A 21,407-nucleotide genomic window follows, 5' to 3' on the forward strand; every position below is an offset into this window, starting at 1 on the left:
ACAGGTGAACAAACAAACAAACAGCTTCCTGTCTTTGTTAGGTTATTTGTTATTGCATATTTCTAAATAACTGAGTGATGAATCAGACTCTCACATAAATTTATAAGATTCGATACTAAAATGCCTAAAGAAATGTACAAGCTCACCTAAAATTAATCCTTACAGTGCTATGGACTTGTTAGTACACAATACTGTACTTTTCCCAATCTGTGTGTTTTAAGTGCACAGGAGTGATTTTGGCAGGGTTACAAATATGTGTATTTGGGAAACATGGATGACACTAATTGCTATGCTGAAAACATGTTAACTGCCTACCTTGTTTACACCCTCTCTCTGAGGAGCTATACAAAGTTGAAACTGATTAGGTGGAGAGTTTCATGTGCTTTTGTTGGTGTGGCTTCATGCTGATGTTTTACACTTTGGTTTTTGTCTTACTCTTCAGCACTGACTTGAGATGGCAAACATTTCAATTATATTAAAAATTTACACATTGACAGCAGTGCATTAAGGAAGAAATTGTAGCTACAGTGAGTGACAGTCAGAGTGAATATCTATATTGACAACCATGATGAATCCTCAACAGAATCTTAAAGTAACACTCCACAGCTGTGTATACTAACAAGTCTTACATAACAGATTATTCTTTCTTTAGTCAATATTTCACCAGAAATACAAAACAGAAAAAAGAAATGGTAAAACACTTGGGTAAAGAGCAGTTAAACTGCAGAACCAGGCTACTGAGCTCACTCAGATCAGTGAAAACGATTGTGAAATGGTAAAATAGATAATATACTAAAGTTCTGGACTGTTGCATTTTAATTTCTCACACTTTCCACGGGGCAACTAATGGGTGAACTAAGTGACAAATGAACAGCAGATCTTCATACAACTCTTAGTAAAACAACTTGTAAAAACTAATTCAACAGAATAGAAAGGGAGAAAATTTTCTGATAATGAGAATCATTTACTATTTTGTACAATAAGAATCTACATCAATTGTAATAAGATATTCTCACTACAAATCAAAGTGAGTCTTTTTTTCGAATATGTTACCCAGTTGCAGATATCCACATCAATTTATTTACTTTTTGCTGGAAGGAATTTACCCAATGTCATAAAAAGTTGCTACTGCAAAAAATGTACACTAATGTGTAGATGATGATTTTGGAGGGTGTAGGGAGAAATTTTGGGGAGGGAGTGGTGGGGCATCAGTTCAGTGCAAGTAGTTATGCAGGAAGAGGTAAGAATCCTTAAAACTGAAAAAAAAAGAGAAAACAGTAGTAACTCAGGCTGAAATCTGCAAAACTACATTTCCTATAATCAGAAATTATACTTATTATCTTCTCTCCCACAATTATTTGGTTTTCCCAAATAATTACTGCAGTACTGTCTTCTATTTTAGAAACATTTTGGTGATTATAAGTTTTATAATAAATTACCCCTAAATCAGAATGAAAACTTAACATCTGAAGCTGGTGAATACTTTTCCTTTTGGCCACTCTGATAACTCTGGATTGCTAAATGAAACTTCTGCCACAATAAAACTTATAACAAACCAAAATTACCTAGAAGCCTACATCAATCCTCATGTCAAATACAGGTGGTGATACCACTGTCAGTTTACAAAAAGCTACTATTCCATCTCTCTCTCTCTCTCTCTCTCTCTCTCTCTCTCTCTCTCTCTCTCTCTATCTCTGGGAGGTACAGGATTCATGTCTACTGAACTAACACAATATCCTAAAGTATTTACAAAAATTCTATACTTTTCCAAATTATTTTGCAACATATTGAAACATTAGTTGTTTCCTTCATTGTAAAGGTTTTGATCATACAAATTAGTTATACTATAGATTTCACTTTACATTAGTTATAGCAAATGCCATACGTTTCAAGTATTTTTCTAAATTTCATTTAAGTAATGTTTTATGGAAATTTGTTGTTCACTTAACAGAAAACCATTATGACGTTCTAAAAATATCCTTAATTCTTTCATACACAGTTCAATATTTTGTAAAAGCTAAGTGTATTCTGTCCTTTACCAATGGTATACTTTGGAATCCAAAAATCTCCATTTTGCATTACCAATGGCATATTTTGGAATCCCAAAATTTCTATTTTGCAACTTTATAAAATAACTTTTATCATTATTTTATTCCTTTGATTTTTGCAAGAATGAAAAAGACAAGTTTATGCTACATTGTTAATAACACAAAAACTGGATGTCATTATAATAATAAATGTTCGCAACACAGCTTCTAGAACATACTAGAAGCTTATGTTTTAATGTATGTCAAATGAATAAGTATCAAATTGTCTTTCAGTAATCTTGTCTCTTAAAGGCATGGGTAAAAAGCTCTCTTTAGTGCTAATCAGTTGAATGATGTATTTTTAATGTTGTGACAAGTTAAAATGTGAAATAAAACATGTGATGTAATGAGAAAGTGACTTCATTTTGTAAACAAAATCCCCAGGCTTGAGGTCATCTCCAAGGAAAACAATGAGCACTGTATTAAGGACAAACAAAAAGATGAGTACTTCTTTCTTTATATTATTATTCATCGAACTTTTTGGCAAATGATTTCTCTTTCCTTGAACTTTAAAAACGGACTACATTAGCAATTTAGTGATGCTAGAAGAGTACATAACTTGGATACAGAACAGCAAGAGTTGTTTTTCATGTAATTTTGACAAGAGAATTGTTTCAAACTCCACTATAAAATGTCATGCTGTATTCTCTTTTTTTTTGCCATCTTTAGGTACCCTACTTAAAATGCTCACTTTATACTTGATGACATATTGATATCTCAATTGTGACGTACTGGTATCTCAACTATCACTACACAGCAAAGAAGATAATTACAAACTTAACACTTTGAGCTCAGCATCTGTACACCCTATGGGTGCTATCACCCTGATGTTGACGGTGCCTGTATACCATACAGGTGAGTGTCTATCGGCTACCTGAAGGTCACTTGATATGTCCCGGAAGTTGTTTCATCACACAAAATGGAGGCAGTTCATCGTTCTTTGACCAGAGGACAGCGCTTATTGGCAAACTGACAAGAGATATTTTAGATATTTTATATGGGGATCCTGGATCAGAAATTGAAAATACTGATGGAGTGGGGGTGGGGGGTGGGATTTGTACTCTCCAGACAAGAGTACAAGCAATGATTCAGGTACACCTGTGCTTATGTTGGGTGTAAAGTGAGTGGTTAATTCCAGCCTTTTTGTACTGTGTTCACTATTTCATTCACATTTGTGACTTTCGAGTACTGACTGAAGGATTTTTTTGCTATGCAGACAATGGTACAGAGCATCAGTCATAATTTGTGGTACCTGGCTCAGGTGAGACAACAAGACTACTAGGAACTAGATGATCAGCCACACTGCCAGCATTCCTGGAAGAAGTTGGAGTAAACTCGTATTTTTCAGATGCTACTGAGGAGTTCTAATATTTTAGTTGTTTCTTTAACAAGTGCACAGTTGAGACACCAAAAATGAAAGGAATCGGTATGCTATGGCCACAATGGAATGTAAAGGCAATTTAAAAATAATCTTTGTACAGTATAAATGGCCTGCAGTAAAGTCACATGAAATTTATTGATTTTATAGTACTATTTTGCACATGTGCATACTCATATTGCCGAAACTCATTGATTATTGGTTAACAGACCTGTTACTGCAGACAGATAAAGAGAGTAAATTGTTCAGTCACAACTGATCTTGAGCTATGTTGTCCACATTACATATGTAATGTTACATAGGTCAGCAGGGGTGAAGGAAAGCATGGCCCACTTCATACAGTAATGCCTTTCTGTGATTTTTTTGCAAGGAAATATCAAAGTAGTTCTCATCCCAGTATGTTGAGGCAATGTGTTCTTTTCATAGCAGGTTTGGCTTTAGGATGTATATGGGGGGGGGGGGGGGGGAGATAAAATCGTATGCTCTCTCCATTCAGCAATCAGATTTGTGCAAAACAGTGATTTATAAACAGGTTCTGTAGGAAATACTCACATGGGCATGTACATAGATTGTGTGCAGAGAACTTTGGCAAAGGGCATAATAAAGGTATGGATAGATACTACACCAACCCATCTCTTCAGGACATGCTGTGGGAAAAGAAAACTCAGAGTGGTTACAGTATGAAAAACTGGAAAGGTCAGCAACATGCAGATTTTCAAAGGTAAGAACACCTCTTGGCCGTGAAGTTAATATGTAGTGTTTTTTATCTTTCCACAAAACATAAGGCTACTCACCGCTATCTCAGCGAGGCCCAAGGAAGGAATAGCAGAAATCAAAGTCAGAAATAATTATTGACTACAAAAACAATAAAAGTGGCCCTGACAAGAGCATATCAGCTCCCCAGCTACTATCAATTTGCCTGAAATAGTGAAGTGGTAGATATTATAAACATAGTGGGGAAGATATAAGCTGAAAATGGAGGAGTCGTTTTTTCAGCAGCAACCCAATTCGTCCTAACAAACTGAAAGAACGTTTGCATGGCGTCTTTCAAAGACAGTTCCACCTACTGCAAGCAGAGTGAATACAACTTAATACTGCAAGGTCTGCTCAGACAGGAAAGTAGAGAATGGTAACCACAAAAGGAAGGAAAGTAGATAGTGGTGCAAGAACTGCAACTTTGGTCTTTGTATCCTACAGTGCTTCCAAGATTACAACATCAAAATTAATTACATCTGAATTACATAAAATACTCTTGCTTAAGGGTAGCTACTTTTAGACTTTCCAGAACTAGTTATGTAAATGTAGACAGAATAATAACTGTGTTACTCAGCAGAGAGATCATATAAAACTTTTTTTTCAGAATTTTCTCTTCTTCTTTTTCATTATAGCGCCTGTTTGCATGGCATATTTTAAAATAAATCATATTCGTCTACTGTAATTACTTTTCCCTTTCAAATGAAGCAAGAATCCTATTTCTAGTACATTTCTGTATTTTGCAACCTGATATTTTAAAAGATCCCATAATACCACAGTTCACAGCCAAGTACCAGGAGTGAAGGGGGCAGTGTTGAAAGGTTAACATTTGCAGCGTTTCATTAGTACCTAACTCATATGGGAACTACAGTTAATATAAAACTGATAATACATACCTGAGTAACTCATCAAGTTCTTTTTTAATTCGTGTAATACGAGGTGGACCATAGAAAATGAAAGAAGTGTACAGCTGCACAGCAGAAGCACCAGCACATATTTTGTCATATGCATCTTGGCCAGTGAAAATGCCTCCAACTCCAATGATTGGTATCTTTCCTAAAATAAAATTTATTGGAATTGTAACAGCTCAATCATGACACCAAAACTGTTTCATTTATGATGATTCATTCATTCAATTTAGAATGTAATAAGATTCATGCTGAATGTACCAGTATATTATTATACAAATGAATTTTTTTCAGAAAAACACTTTTTTTCTAAATACTCCACTTGCCCAATATACCCAAGCAGCTTAAAAAATCAGCCATTACGTTTTTGCCTTCCTTAGTCATTCTAGTTTGCTATGTCATGTCTAACACTGGAATAATATTATTATTGTTATTATTGCATAGTGAGAAATTATGTAGTTGTAACATAACATGAAAAGAGGTTTTCACTCAATGAGCTGTCTTCAAAAGAAAGATGTGATGACAATCTAACCCCTTGTTCAATGCATCATTCAAGGTCATTGAGAACACCACACAGTTGACTGGTGCTGTCTTTCTGGATTACAAATACAATTCAGGTTCCCTATGCAATATTTAATGGCACCAATAAGACTGTTGAAATGTAAGACAGATGGTATTTTAGAACCACATTGCTCTGTAAATGTGTAGGACCCTGACTTAATATTCAGGGACAGGTCTGATCCCTGAATGTGGTGTGACCTCTTATTTCATAAGATTCCTATAGAAGCTATGAGCTCACTCTTTACTATTCTCTACCTGAATAAAGATCATCTTTAAGATTATTCCTTTCATAGTTTAATTCTGTACAGCAACTGAAGTTCAGCATATGATTTAGGGAAGTCTTAAAAACAATTTACCAGACACTTATGAAATTGAACAATGGAAACTACAGGTAGGAATATCAATAATATAGGAAAGAGAGTACTACTTACTGTAAGGACGACACGTCAAGTTGCAGACAGGCACGACTAAAAGAAACTCACATATAGCATTTGGCTACAGCCTTTGTCACTAAAGACACACAGACAGACAGATGCTGGAGTTGGCGCTCATCTGTGTGTGAGGTGTTTTTCGCTTTCTTGTGTGTGACTCTCTTTACTGATGAAGGATGTAGACAAAAGCTATATGTAAGTGTCTTCATGTGAGTGTCTTCATGTGAGTGTCTTTTAATCGCACCTGCCTTCATCTTGACATGTCGTCTGCATTGTAAGTAGAAATCTATCTTTTCCTGCACTTATCAAATTGATTTTCACTTAATTAAGAAATTAAATTACAATAAAGCTCAACATAAAATTCTTTCCAGGGCTCAACTTTGTTCCTGAAGAATAAATAAAAATAATAAAAAAATAAAAAATAGATAAAATAATAATAATAATAATAATAGTACACTGATACCATTCAATTTCATGTTTCTAAATTCAAACACATTAATTCCTCAAAGTGCTCTGACCTCTTTAAAATATGCCAGTGCCAGTCATTTGTAGCAGTTTCACTGGAAAATGCGAACAACTAATGTTAACTGGCAAAAACCAGAAACCTATAAAATGATAGAAGGAAACATCTATGACCGACTAACTGCTTGTACAAAAAATCCCCACTACTTCTTAACTGCAGGGAACTGGTCAATGACGTGTTTTCTGAAGTCTACAAAACCCCATACCGGGCACAGTACTTCACTAAAAAGTTTTTATTCTCTTCTAGACAGACAAATATTGTTCTGACTCAAATGATAATGATGTTTATATTATACAATCATTTAAAAAGGTTCAATTATATCACTGAAAGGTTCCTACAAGTTATTTTCCAGCAAGAATTATAGAACTATAACAGCACCAATAAGGGTTCTAAATTCTTTCCTCATATAGAGTAGCTTAAGCTCAGTTTACTAAATTCCTGGAAAGAATATATTTCACAAGACCTTCACAGAAATGTGTATGCGAGAAGCATATTAAATGATATAGTATTTAAACACAAGCATTAGAAAGACAACAAACAAGTTTTACTAGAACAAAATTAAATTTTTGCAGACGATAAATTTGATGCCTACTTCAGGTGACATGAGACCTGTATTCCATTTGGCTGAAACTTGGGTTGCTCAAAACCATTCACAAAATTAAATGTGACAATTCAAACCAATGTTGGGGCCTTAAGGTACATATTGTGCAAGGAGCAAGGCTAATTGTTATGCATGTGGGCTCTGCGAAGACTGGTTTTCATAAAGAAAGTATATTAGTTTACAGATGCAGCAAAACAAACAAATCAGAAGATTATCATTCTGAAATGAACATAGCGAAGTTTAAGAATTGGCTGAAGACTATTTCTTTGAATTTATTGGAGGAAGGTTGGACAACCCATATGGACAAAACTGAGTATTATTCGGTAGTTAGGAACTGAGCTCCAGCAATGAAAACATAGAAGGTTGTCATAGTCACTTAGCTAAAAGAGAAAAATATTGCCTTCTCAACTACAGAGACAAGAGCTGAGACGTTATGTGAGATGAGACCCATCTACGAGCAAGATCTACCGACACATGAAAGGGGGCACCAAGTGGTACACTTATTGCCTTACAAATGCCATTACAACCCAACTGAGCTCATCTGGTCTAAGTCACAGAAAGAACGAGCCAAAAAAAAAAAAAACACCACACATTTAAAATCGCAGATATTGAGTGCTTACTTCATGAGCCCTTGGAAAATGTCACAATCGAACAATGTGTTCAGCATGCAGAAAATGTACAGAAAGAAGATTTTGAGAAAGAAGTCACCCGAGACACTGAAACGAGCCTATAATATCAACTGCAATGATGACTCAACAACCACAGATGATGGGAGCAGCAAAGAAGATGAATAAGAAAAATGCAATGAGGATGATGACACAAGTGAAGAAAACTAAGATGGAATCCTGAGACACTTAACATTTTTTTCTCTCAGTTTGGTCCAGTTATAAAAGCATTCACAACTAAAACATTTATAGCAAATTGGATTCCACAGGGAACTGGTATGCCCCGTGACTGTACAACAATTTGGAAAACAAAGTAGGTATTACTTACAGCAATCAGTTGCATAGCAATTTGGTTTAATTGCAGGTCTACATTTCAGCTTTCTTATAGCTAACATCAGTGCATTTAGAATATGGTATATACACCAATTACGTATTTTTGTTGGTGTGCTAATTTGATTGAAATTCCAGTAGTTCTACTTTTACCATTATATGCATCTTTGTCACTTATTTATATACATTTCCACTTCATATAAACATATAATACCTAATGTTGTCTACTATGCTTCTTTAAGCTAAAAAAGGATTGCTCATTGTTTCCAGGAGAGACTGACTTGCTGACACTATCTTTCTCATTTGCCTTCTTTTCTTTCTCCTTGTCTTTCACAGCTGGAAACTTTAATTGGTTCACCACTATTGCAGTCTAGTTCAAAGCACAAATTCACAGCCGTATCTTGATACTTACAACCCACGATATCTTTAAAGACAGCAAATATGTTCTCATATTACTTCTTTATGGCAAATCTTACCTTGAGACACATAATACTGTTACTAAAACAACACTAATACAACAACATTAGTTCACAGCAACAGCTGACAAATGCAGAACACCCCAATGCTCAAAGAAGGGGGAGAGAATTAAAAAGAACACTACTGTTCACGAGAGCAGAGGAGCACACAAGTAACAGTTTGGTCGCCAGCACGTTTACTGACGCTTTGCACTTTACCTGCCAACTTGTTGGGGTGTGGACAGGGGACAAGCTCATCATTGAGGATACCTGGACAAATTATTGCACAATGACTAATATCTATCACACAAATGAGTGAAAGAGATTTAGAAATTTTTATGCACTGCAATAACTTCTCAGTGATGAGCTTCTCAGCACGTGTTCATCACTCCATTGGCCCGTGGTATGATTGCCACTATATTGTGCTGAGCTCAACGATTCTTCATGTTTTAAGAATTTCCACTATGACTAAGTTAAGATTATTTCTTTTTTCGACAGCACAATAAAACATTGTATGTATAGCAGTAATCAAATCAGAGCAGAAAAAAATGTGGGAAGTTCCTTCTTTACTTTAGGTGATTAGAGAGAGGAGGGGGAAGTGGAGGCAGGTGGAGGAGCGGAGAGGGGTAGAGAGAGAGAGAGAGAGAGAGAGAGAGAGAGAGAGAGAGAGAGAGAGAGAGAGAGAGAGAGAGAGAGATTGTAAATTGTAAAAAAGAACAACTACCATGTTTCTTTAAAATCTCCTTCTCTTATTTACACCAACTATCCTTTCTACTACCATCCTCGCAGGCTACTTACCTTCTTTTTATTTCAGCATGAATTCTAGTTTTTTAATTCTTTTCCGTATGGCTAAAGGCTAGACTACGGTTCAGTCCTGTCATATCTAGGATTTTTTATGACACTTATCACTTTTTGCTACTCTGGTAGTGATTTGTTGATTTAAAAATACCAAACTGCACTGTGGTTTGGAGTTAAAAGCGTAGGTCTCCATTTACCTGGCTAAGTGCAGTTTGAAGATCACAAGGAAAACAAAGGGATACCACCTCCAATAAACTGACTTTTAAAAACAGGACTGTGTGGAATATTGCTCTGATAACAATAATACCAGTAATACATTACGGAAAAAAGTTCATCTGCATAAACTGAAGAAAGAAACAGGGAATTTAACGCCAAGAGATTTAATAAGCGAAATTGGTTTCAAATGGCTCTGAGCACTATGGGACTTAACATCTATGGTCATCAGTCTAAGTGAAAATGAAATGTCGTGTGGCTAGGGCCTCCCATCGGGTAGACTGTTCGCCTGGTGCAGGTCTTTCGAGATGACGCCACTTCGGCGAATTGCGCGTCGATGGGGATGAAATGATGATGATTAGAACATCACAACACCCAGTCCCTGAGCGGAGAAAATCTCCGACCCAGCCGGGAATCGAGCCCGGGCCCTTAGGACTGACAGTCTGTCATGATGACCACTCAGCTACCGGGGGCGGACATCAGTCTAAGTGAAATTAATTCACTAGGCATTGTTCGGTGTATAAGTACTGATGCAATCACACACTTTTGTGATTGAATTGAAGGAAATGTCTAGTACAGGAAGAAAGCCAGCACCCTGCTTATCTTATTTTGAAATTTGATTTGTCTCATTTTATTCTTGTGGTAACAATATAAAACACGTGGACTAGCTTTCTCATAACACAGTATGGCACAATTCCACACCATTCCTGCAAACACCAATCATTTTTCAAATTTCCTATTTATAATTACCAAATGTGATTTTAGAACCTAATGTTCACAACACAAAGTGGCAATAAGGTGGTAACATCTTTGAATACTATGTACACAACCACTTTTTATCAATACAATTTTAAAAAGACTTCATGTTTATCAATAGTGCTGAAATATGGATACCACAGGAGCTTCATCAATGATCTTCCTGTGTCACATCCTGGTGTAATACACGTCATGCGGAAATGCGCAAATACTTCATACGTGTACCACAAGCACTGAAGTGAAACATAAAATGCACATTCAGCAACCCTGGGACATTGTCAGGAGACGCTCTCAATACAAGGAAGCAATAACCAAAGATATCAGGCTATTTCTTAATTAGTCAAAGTAAGGATAATCTTATTCATTGTTCTTTAATTAGAGTGAGATGTCACCTGATACAGAATGAAGTAGCTTGTACATACAGTGTATGTGTTTCTTTTCTTTTCTTTATTTTGCAGCAACTGCACTGAATCATATTTATAGTCTAAATTGACTAAAAAGGTCACAAAAAAATCTCGGGCAATGATAGTTCCCCAGAAACACAATTAGTTTAATATAGATAGAAACAAAGACTACAACAAATAACAGAATGTAGGAGGTTAACGGGTATCAAACCCTTAAAACCTTACATACGCAGCTTCAGGAGCAAAAGAGAAATGGCATATCACTGCACTATTGGTATTCTTATGCTGACTGCCATGTGTCTGTTTCTGGAAATGGTATTCACAATGAGTCACTTGCTTTACCTTCATCTATCTTTCTCTTTAATTCCTTCTATGCAGTTGTTCCCACATTGCCCTATGGAGCATATGCACCTGGGAGTGCCTGTCAGCTCGCCTCTGGTCTGGTGCAGCTTGGTATGACCATCTGTCACGCAGCTCTAGTGCACACATTCTACACATGTGAGTCACTTTGCCACTCCTGTCCTTGGGCTCTCAGCCTGGGCAGTGCATTCATGCGGGCTGAAAGTCAGCTGTTTGCCCAGCTGTCAGCAGGACGGCACTTGGGCTGGAACAGCCAGCTTTAGAGGAAAAGGAATGATACTGGTGTTCCAACACACCAAAGCCCAAGTTGAGTACTTAGTTCATATAATTTTCTGAGATATTTTAATCAGTTTTTTACCTAATAAATCAGATGGTAATAAATACAATCATGCCATACCTCCTGTCAGTGAATACATTTCTGCAATTAGATTTGTGGATAAATCTCTCAATGGCCGGCCACTCAGTCCTCCTTCCTCAAATACAGAATCACTCTGGAGATTTTCAGGTCTGCCCACTGTTGTGTTTGAAATAATAAGCCCATCAATCGCACACTGTAATGAAACAAGAGAATCACTCACAATTACTAGACCAACACATACAAATTATTACTATTAAAAGAAATGAACTCAGTACTTTACCTTAAACAAAACAATCTGAATATCATGTTTCATAAAATTTAGTTGTTTGCACTATTGAACACAGTGAATATATTAAAAGATGTCCATTTCCTACTTCTTTGCTCTGGCCTTTATGTTAACAGTTTAAAACTGTTTTACCACTTATACCATGCTAGAAGTAACAGGCCCCCCATGTGTGTGTGTGTGTGTGGGGGGGGGGGGGGGGGGGGGGAGGGGGGGCAGCTGGGGGGAGGGGTTGCATACACATACGCACAGGTGACTGAGATAGGCTCATACTGTTATCTCATTCATACATTTGTTGTTAAATTTGGGGTTTGATGGGACTAAACATCGAGGTCATCAGTCCCAAACAGACACACTTGTAAAAGGACTATACAGTAAAAGCATAGCCTCTGCACCCAGAGGGAGGGAACACCAAGGGGTACACAGCTAAAATGAACACCGTAGTAACACAAAATAGAGGACACTTACAAGGAGCAGAGCAAATAGTTGACTTGAGTAAAACAGACTACAGTGGTTGATGGATCAGGTAAAAGGTCAACTTCTCAACTACAAATGAAGAAACTCCAGCTGGAAAGTGTTGATAGAGGTACCAACACAACTTGTTACCATAACAGACACTATTTTGGTAGCCATGTCACAATTAAAAGTCGCTGGAGTGGGTGTAGCCTGAGAAATCATGCGAGAGCTGTGGATCAACCACTTATTCCCAATTTGGAGATGGCAGAGAACAACTGTGTCCCTACGCATGCCCCCCCAAGGATGAGTTCCATATGGTTGTGGACAACTTGACCATGCGTAGCTTATTTGGAATGTTCAAGACAAACCATTCAGAGCTCCAGACATTGCGAACCTTGCGATGTAGGGCTGACCGGAGGGCTCTTTCCACGAGACCAAGCTCCAGGGGTGTTTGGCCAACCGATCGGCCGATGTGGCCGGGGGTCCACACAAACGTCGCTGAACGACCACACTCAGCAAAAGCAAAAACAGCACCAAAGGGTCCCGAGATAAACACTGGTCAAGTGCTTGCAATCTACTCAGGGAGTCACTGCATATGACAAATAACTCCCCAGGGTAGCAGGAAAGGTGAGTGAATGTATGATAAACAGCAACCAGCTCCGCAGTGAAAACACTGCTCCCACAAGGCAGGCAATACTGCTCAACGTAGTCGCCGTGGATGAAAGCAAACCCAGTGCATACATCGACCACAGAACCATCGGTGTAGACAGCATCTACATCATGAAACGATGCACGAAGAGCCTGGAATTGTTGACGAAGACTGGCAGGTGGAACGGAGGACTTGGAGTCGCAGGACAAATCCAAGCAAAGCTGCAAGCGGAGGAGGAACCAAGGAGGGGTAGAAGAAGAGGGCCGGAAGGATGGAGGAATGGGAAAGGACTCAAGTGACAAGAGAAGGGAATGAACGCAGACCGTGATCGGGAGACCTGACCTAGGCCGCCGTCGTGGGGAGGGGAGTGCAGAAGATGGAAAAAGAAGCCTGCAGTTTGGGTGATTGGGCAAGGAATGGATGCGGGCGATGTAGGACGCAAGCAGCTGTTGTTGGCAGAATCTTAGGGGAGGGATTCCAGCTTCTACTAGAAGGCTAGTCACCGGACTAGTGCGGAAGGCACCTGTCGCCAGTGTGACGCCACAATGGAGAATCGGGTCGAGGATCTGCAACGTTGAAGGTACTGCTGAGTCATACACCACGCTCCCATAGTCGAGACGGGACTGGACTAAGGCCTTATACAGCTGTAGAGGGTTCTTCGTGCAGCCCCCCAGTGTGGCTGAGGTGCCACCAGCACCGTTGTTTGAGCTCGCAAAGATGAGGTGTCCAAGTGAGCTGAGCATCAAACAGCATGCCAAGGAAGCGATGCGTCTCCGCAATACGAAGGAGTTCATTGGCAAGGTAGAGCTCTGGATAGAGGTGGACCATGTGACAAGAACAGAAGTGCATCACTCGCGTCTTTGAGGCTGAGAACTGAAAACCATGGTTGCATGCCCAAAAATGTGCCTTATGGATAGCTCCCTGCAGCCCCTGTTCAGTGACACTGATGCTTCGGGAACTGTAATAAAGACAAAAGTCATCGGCATATAGAGAGGAACATAGCGATGAACCCACTGCAGTCGCAAGACCATTAATCGCCACCAAAAAGAGGGGAACACTGAGAACTGAGGCCTGCGGGACACCGTTCTCCTGGATATGAGCAGAGCTAAAATATGTGCCAATCTAACCCAAAAGGAGCGATTCGAGAGGAAATTCTGTAGAAACATCAGAAGTGGACCCCGTAAGCCCCATTCTTGCAGCGTAGCAAGGATATGAAGGCGCCACGTGGTATCGTACGCCTTCCGAAGATCAAAGAAAGCAGCAACTAGATGTTCTTGCAGAGTGAAAGCTGTACAAATAGCTGACTCTAGAGAGACTAAATTGTCGATCGCTGAGTGGCCCTGGCGGAAGGCCCCCTGCTGCTGGGCTAGGAGGCCCCAAGCTTCGAGGATCCACATGAGCCGCCGACTCACCATCTGCTCCAGGAGTTTGCACATATCGCTGGTAAGGCCGATAGGGCGATAGCTATCAACCACCAGAGGATCTGCACCAGGTTTCAGCACCGGGATGGTAATGCTATCCTGCCAGCGAGTTGGCAAAACCAGGTTTCCTGTAGGGCCAGACAAGTGGCAGTGAATCGGCACAAAAGCTGTTTCAACTCAGCAATGTGGTGGAAAAAACCACGGCAATTCCATTAAAGGATAAAGGCATCTAACTGTGAAGACATAAACGAACCTGGGGGGGATAGGTTATGCCTTAGAAGCGCTCGCCGCAACCGATTGCGAAGTAGCCTGATCAACACCCATAGGAGCTGCGGGTCGAGCAACATCTAGCACCTGAGTGGACACTAAATGCTCCACATCATCTTCAGGTGCAGTGGTGAACTCCTTTTCTGTCTCTATGTCCTTCTCCTTTTGCTTTTTCTTCTTTTTGATAGGGTCCTGTTTGTCCTTCAGTTTATCAGGCTGGGTGGGCTTTTCCGACCCAGTCTCATGGACCGAGGAAGACCTGGAAGCCCTACGGCCCTCAGGTGGTGGCTTTTTCAGACACTGGCTGACATCTGGAGGGGCAGTCCCCAAAGAAGGAGAGGTTGTTACTCCCAATGTTAATAACAGGGGAGCAACGAAAGAGGGTGTTCCCCCAACTACCTGGGGGGCAGGAATAGACAGCCGGACTGGAGGGCCCACAAGAAGCGGCTGAGCTTGGGGGCTCATCGCCAGGGATGGCGACATCGAAGCTGCTGCAGCAAACGTCGATGAAATGCGCACAGGGTGAAGTCAGTCGTACTTGTGTTTAGTCTCTGTGTAAGAGAGCCTGTCCAATGTCTTATACTCCATAATCTTCCATTATTTTTGATAAACCACACAGTCTGATGAGCAAGTTGAATGTTTCTGTCCGCAGTTGACACAAACAGGGGGCGGGGAACACGGGATGTTGGGGTGGGAAGCATGTCAACAATCCCGACAGGTAGGGTTGGTGTCACATCTCGATGACATGTGCCCAAACCTCCAGCACTTGAAGCAGCACATGGGTTAGAGGGACGTAAGGCTTAACATCACATCGATATATCATCACCTTGACCTTTTTGGGCAGGGTGTCTCCCTCGACGGCCAAGATGAAGTCACCGGTGGTGACCCTACTATCTTTAGGTCCCCTGAAGACACATCATACAAAGTGAACACCGCAGCGTTCCAGATTTGCACGAAACTCTGCGCCAGGCTGCAACAACAGGTCACGATGAAAAATAAGTCCCTGAACCATATTGAGGCTCTTTAGAGGCGTAATGGAGACTGCAACATCACCGAGTTTGTCACAAGCAAGCAATGCCCGTGACTGTGCTGGGGATGCTGTCTGTATGAGGACTGCTCCAGACCTCATTTTAGATAGGCCCTCAACTTCTCCGAACTTGTCCTCTAAATTTTCCACAAAAAACTGAGGCTTTGTGGTCAGAAATGAGTCGCCATCTGTTTGGCTGCAAACCAGCAATCGAGGAGAATACATCTCACATCTCCGGGCGGGGACTACTCAAGAGGATGTCGTTATCAGGAGAAATAAAACTGGTGTTCTACGGATCGGAGTGTGGAATATCATATCCCTTAATCGGGCTGGTAGGTTAGAAAATTTAAAAAGGGAAATGGATAGTTTAAAGTTAGATGTAGTGGGAATTAGTGAAGTTCGGTGGCAGGAGGAACAAGACTTCTGGTCAGGTGACTACAGGGTTATAAACACTAAATCAAATAGGGGTAATACAGGAGTAGGTTTAGTAATGAATAGGAAAATAGGAATGTGGGTAAGCTACTACAAACAGCATAGTGAACGCATTATTGTGGCCAAGATAGATACGAAGCCCACGACTAGTACAGTAGTACAAGTTTATATGCCAACTAGTTCTGCAGATGACGAAGAAATTGAAGAAATGTATGATGAAATAAAAGAAATTATTCAGATAGTGAAGGGAGACGAAAATTTAATAGTCATGGGTGACTGGAATTCGTCAGTAGGAAATGGGAGAGAAGGAAACATAGTAGGTGAATATGGATTGGGGCTACGAAATGAAAGAGGAAGCCGCCTAGTAGAATTTTGCACAGAGCACAACTTAATCATAGCTAACACTTGGTTTAAGAATCATGAAAAAAGGTTGTATACATGGAAGAACCCTGGAGATACTGACAGGTTTCAGATAGATTATATAATGGTAAGACAGAGATTTAGGAACCAGGTTTTAAATTGTAAGACATTTCCAGGGGCAGATGTGGACTCTGACCACAATCTATTGGTTATGACCTGTAGATTAAAACTGAAGAAACTGCAAAAGGGTGGGAAATAAAGGAGATGGGACCTGGATAAACTGAAAGAACCCTCAGACTTCAAGAAGAATATAATAATTCCAAACCCGAAGAAAGCAGGTGCTGACAGATGTGAAAATTACCGAACTATCAGTTTAATAAGCCACAGCTGCAAAATACTAACACGAATTCTTTACAGACGAATGGAAAAACTAGTAGAAGCCGACCTCGGGGAAGATCAGTTTGGATTCCGTAGAAACACTGGAACACGCGTATTAAAATCCATGGAGAAGAAATAAAAACTTTGAGGTTTGCCGATGACATTGTAATTCTGTCAGAGACGGCAATGGACTTGGAAGAGCAGTTGAATGGAATGGACAGTGTCTTGAAAGAAGGATATAAGATGAACATCAAGAAAAGCAAAACGAGGATAATGGAATGTAGTCGAATTAAGTCAGGTGTTGCTGAGGGAATTAGATTAGGAAATGAGACACTTAAAGTAGTAAAGGAGTTTACTGTTTGGGGAGCAAAATAACTGATGATGGTCGAAGTAGAGAGGATATAAAATGTAGACTGGCAATGGGAAGGAAAGCATATCTGAAGAAGAGAAATTTGTTAACATCGAGTATAGATTTAAGAGTCAGGATGTCGTTTCTGAAAGTATTTGTATGGAGTGTAGCCATGTGTGGAAGTGAAACATGGACGATAAATAGTTTGGACATGAAGAGAATAGAGGCTTTCGAAATGTGGTGCTACAGGAGAATGCTGAAGATTAGACGGGTAGATCACATAACTAATGAGGAGGTACTGAATAGAATTGGGGAGAAGAGGAGTTTGTGGCACAACTTGACTAGAAGAAGGGACCGGTCGGTAGGACATGTTCTGAGACATCACGGGATCACCCATTTAGTACTGGAGGGCAGCGTGGAGGGTAAAAATTGGAGAGGGAGACCAAGAGATGACTACACTAAGCAGATTCAGAAGGTTGTAGGCTGCAGTACATACTGGGAGATGAAGCAGCTTGCACAGGATAGAGTAGCATGGAGAGCTGCATCAAACCAGTCTCAGGACTGAAGACCACAACAACAACAACAACAACAACAACAACAACAACACATCTCACCAGGTAATTTAGACGGCCATTCCTCCCCTGGTGTGGACAGGGATGGGAAATATTGGGGGTCATATTGTAAAGCATTGAACTCTCCTTTCTTAGAGACTCATGGTTGCGCACTATTCGTATTTCGTTTGATGGTGGTCCCACGAGCAGCTAGGGGAAGGAATGTCCACCCAGACAGAGCCCCACTTGCCTGGGTAAGCCTAATACAACTGGAGGGGGCGGCAGGTTCCCCAGAGGTCGCCCGCTAGCAACTGTTCTACCTCATGCGTCTCCTCGGCGTACAGCATACCTTGATATTGAGGTTTTTTTGTTATAGAGGTTTATACCATCCTCGCGACCCAGCCAGTTAAGCCAACATCTCCGGGCTCTGTACCGCACAATGTTCCACTATCGCGCCTTACGGTGGTCATTTAAGCACGCTCAGAGCTTACGGTATTGAGGACTGGTGGCGCTTCCCAGTCCGCAGCTCAGGGACCCCGGGGGCGCCAAGCCCGTACCCAGCAACTAAATGCTGAGCCCCCTGAGGGGATTCATAAATTTAATTGAAGTTTAAACGATATACAACATGGGAAAACAGTGACTGCTATTGCATGTGAACAGGTGCATTCAAACTCTTATTCACACCAAGAGTAACTGAAATGCTGTAACGAATGCATAAGACTTTCTCTTAATGAGGTAATACTGAACTAAATAATTTTTGAGAATTGTTGTGATATGTCAAGTTTTCTCACCTTGCTTGACTGCAGGGGTGTTTTCGGGTTTCCAGCCCAGATGACAATCGCATTTTTCACACAATATTTTGATGACTAGTGTAGGCACCTTTTTCATATGCTCTGAGCAGTGATATAACATGTACCTGCTCTCTGAGCATGAACGAAACTGTGAGGTGGTGTTGATCTCTCAACCCCATGTATAGCAGAGTTTGACTGCTGCACTTGAAACTTGCTTTGGTGATCTTTGTTTCCCATTGTCTGTAATATTCTTCCGTGAAAAGTATATCCTTAGATTTTTCCAGTAATAATAAACAGAGTGGTTGGTGAGATCACAGTAAACTGTGAGCTGACCACAAAACTTGTGTATACTGAAACATCTGCTCCTGTTTATGAGTTGTCATAACATCCTTATTTTGATAGACCTCTTAATTACATTGTCCAACAGCTTGGAACTTGCAGGACGATTTGTTATTGTTGTTTGTCATTTCACTATTGTATTCCAATCACTGCTTGGAAAACACCGATTTCCTTGGCTGCTTCTGTCAGAAGTGGTAATAAGGTTCCTCACACAGTTTTCAAAAATTAGTACGAATATGTTGCACATCTAAGTACATTGCTTGACACATTTATAAAACAACTTTTGGCCTTAGGACTGAGAAGATAAACTAACTAAAATCACGAAATGCTGTAAATCTGAGGGCAGCCTATAGCTGTAGATGGTTAAAAAGATCAAAAGATTATTTAGCCACAAAACAGGCTTAAAATTAATTTCCTTTCAAATCTACATCACATACCTTTGGATCTTTGAGGACATCGGCTATGTCTCTCTTTTCTTCGTCTGTAAGATCTGGTGACAATTTTAAAAATACAGGTGTCCAACAATTAGCTGGTAGATCATCACGTGCTGCAACCACACCAGACAGCAGCTCCTTCAGATGGTGTTTTGACTGCAAACTACGAAGTCCTGGCGTATTCGGGCTGGCATGGTAAGAAAATGCATATGAAACTATTCTGCTTTAAAACTTAACCCAACAACCAACTAACTTCACTTTTATAACAAGACACTAATGAATGTAATGCAAATAAAGTAAGTGGAATCCTGAGAGACAGAGACGAATCTAACTTTTGATTCTTTTTAAGAAGAAAATTAGTAACAACTTCCTCTATATTTTAAATATTTTTTGCATGGCATAAATGCTTAACACTATTACAAGATCAGCCAAAACTACAGCATCAGTCTTAGACCACGTACTGACATATCAGCGACGAAAATTGTACTGCATAAATAAAAGGTCACAGGCTCCCAATTTATTACTGTCAAATAATAAAGTTAAAAGACAAGCTTGGAAATTTCCATAAAACTGCATGCTTCTAGTAGAATCTCTTCTAAACATAAAATACATACTGTTTCAAAGGTATTAGCAAACCAAACCTAAACAAACATGAATGCTATTCCTCTATAATTCAAGGTGGCTGTTTTAACCATTTCAACAGGGGAAAACTGAGAACATGCAGCCACAAATTTATGTGTGACAGCTGTCAGCTTTTTTTTTTTAAGTCTTCAGTCTTCTGACTGGCTGGGTGTGGCCTGCCACAAATTCCTCTCTACATCTATATCTATACTCAGCAAACCACGTGAGGTGCATGGCAGAGTGTACTTCCCACTATACCAGTTATAGGGTTTCTTCCTGTTCCACTCATGTATGTGTCAACCTCTTCATCTCAGAATAGCACATGCAACCTACATCCTCACACTGATGTATTCAAATCTATGTCTTCCTCTACAGTTCCCTCTACTATCAAGCAGGTTATTCCCTGACATCTTAAGAGACGTCCTATCACCCTGCCCCTTCTTCTTGTCAGTGTTCCCAACACATTTCTTTCCTCTCTGACTCTGCACAGAATCTCCTCATTCCTTACGATATCAGTCCACCTAATTTACAACATTTCCTCAAATGCTTCGATCCTCTTTTGTTTACCACAGTTCGTGTTTCACTACCATACAATGCTGTGCTCTAAACGTATATTCTCAGAAATTTCTTCCTCAAATTTAGGCTTATGTTTGACACTAATAGGCTTCTCTTGGCCAAGAATGTCCTTTTTGCTAGTACTAGTCTGTTTTTGATGTCCTGCTTGCTCTGTCCATCATTGGTTATTTTGCTGCCCAGATAGCAGAACCCAACTTCATCTACTTCGTGAATATCAAACTGATAAGTTTCCCAGTGTTCACATTTCTGCCACTTCTCATTACTTTTGTATTTCTTCGATTCACTCTCAATTCATACCCTGCACTCGTTAGAGGGTTCATTCCATCAGCAGATCATGTAATTCTTCCTCACTTTCACTGCGGATGTCAATGTCATCAGCGAACCCTATCACTGATATCTTTTCATCTTGAATTTTAGTTCCACTTCTGAACCTTTCTTTTATTTATGTCACTGTTCTTAAATGTACAGAGTCAACAACAGGGGCGAAAGACCACATCCCTATCTTACATCTTTTTTAATTCTAACACTTTGTTCTTGGCCTAGTACTTCATTCTTCGTCTTTCACTCATACTGTTCCCTCTTGTCCCTTGTACATGTTGTATATTCCTGTCTCTCCCACTGCTCGCCATTATTTTTCTCAGAATTTTGTGCACCTTAAATGATTTGACACTGTTGAACACTTTTTCGCGTTGACAAATTCTATGAATGTGTCTTGATTTTTCTGTAGTCTTGCTTCCATTATCAACCACAATGTCAGAAGTGCCTTTACCTTCCTTAAAGCCAATCTGATCTTCATTTAACACTTCCTCAGTTTTCTTTTTCATTCTTCCGTATATTATTCTTGTAAGCAACTTGGATGTATGAGCTCTTAAGACGACTGTGGGATAATTCT

The 21,407-nt window shown here is 39.9% G+C and overlaps 1 protein-coding gene across 1 annotated transcript in view; it reads right to left on the bottom strand.

Moving 5' to 3' along the window:
• Window positions 1-21,407, bottom strand: part of LOC126335568 (dihydroorotate dehydrogenase (quinone), mitochondrial) — a 47,839-nt gene that overhangs the window by 1,701 nt on the left and 24,731 nt on the right. Inside the window, exons 5-7 of the mRNA XM_049998997.1 lie at window positions 19,322-19,505; window positions 11,621-11,774; window positions 5,115-5,274 (exon numbers count right to left, since the gene is read on the bottom strand). Of these exons, the coding sequence (XP_049854954.1) occupies window positions 5,115-5,274; window positions 11,621-11,774; window positions 19,322-19,505 (498 nt within the window). The remainder of the gene's footprint in view (window positions 1-5,114; window positions 5,275-11,620; window positions 11,775-19,321; window positions 19,506-21,407) is intronic.

Source organism: Schistocerca gregaria, chromosome 2 (genome assembly GCF_023897955.1).
Source record: "Schistocerca gregaria isolate iqSchGreg1 chromosome 2, iqSchGreg1.2, whole genome shotgun sequence".
Lineage (NCBI taxonomy): Eukaryota > Metazoa > Arthropoda > Insecta > Orthoptera > Acrididae > Schistocerca > Schistocerca gregaria.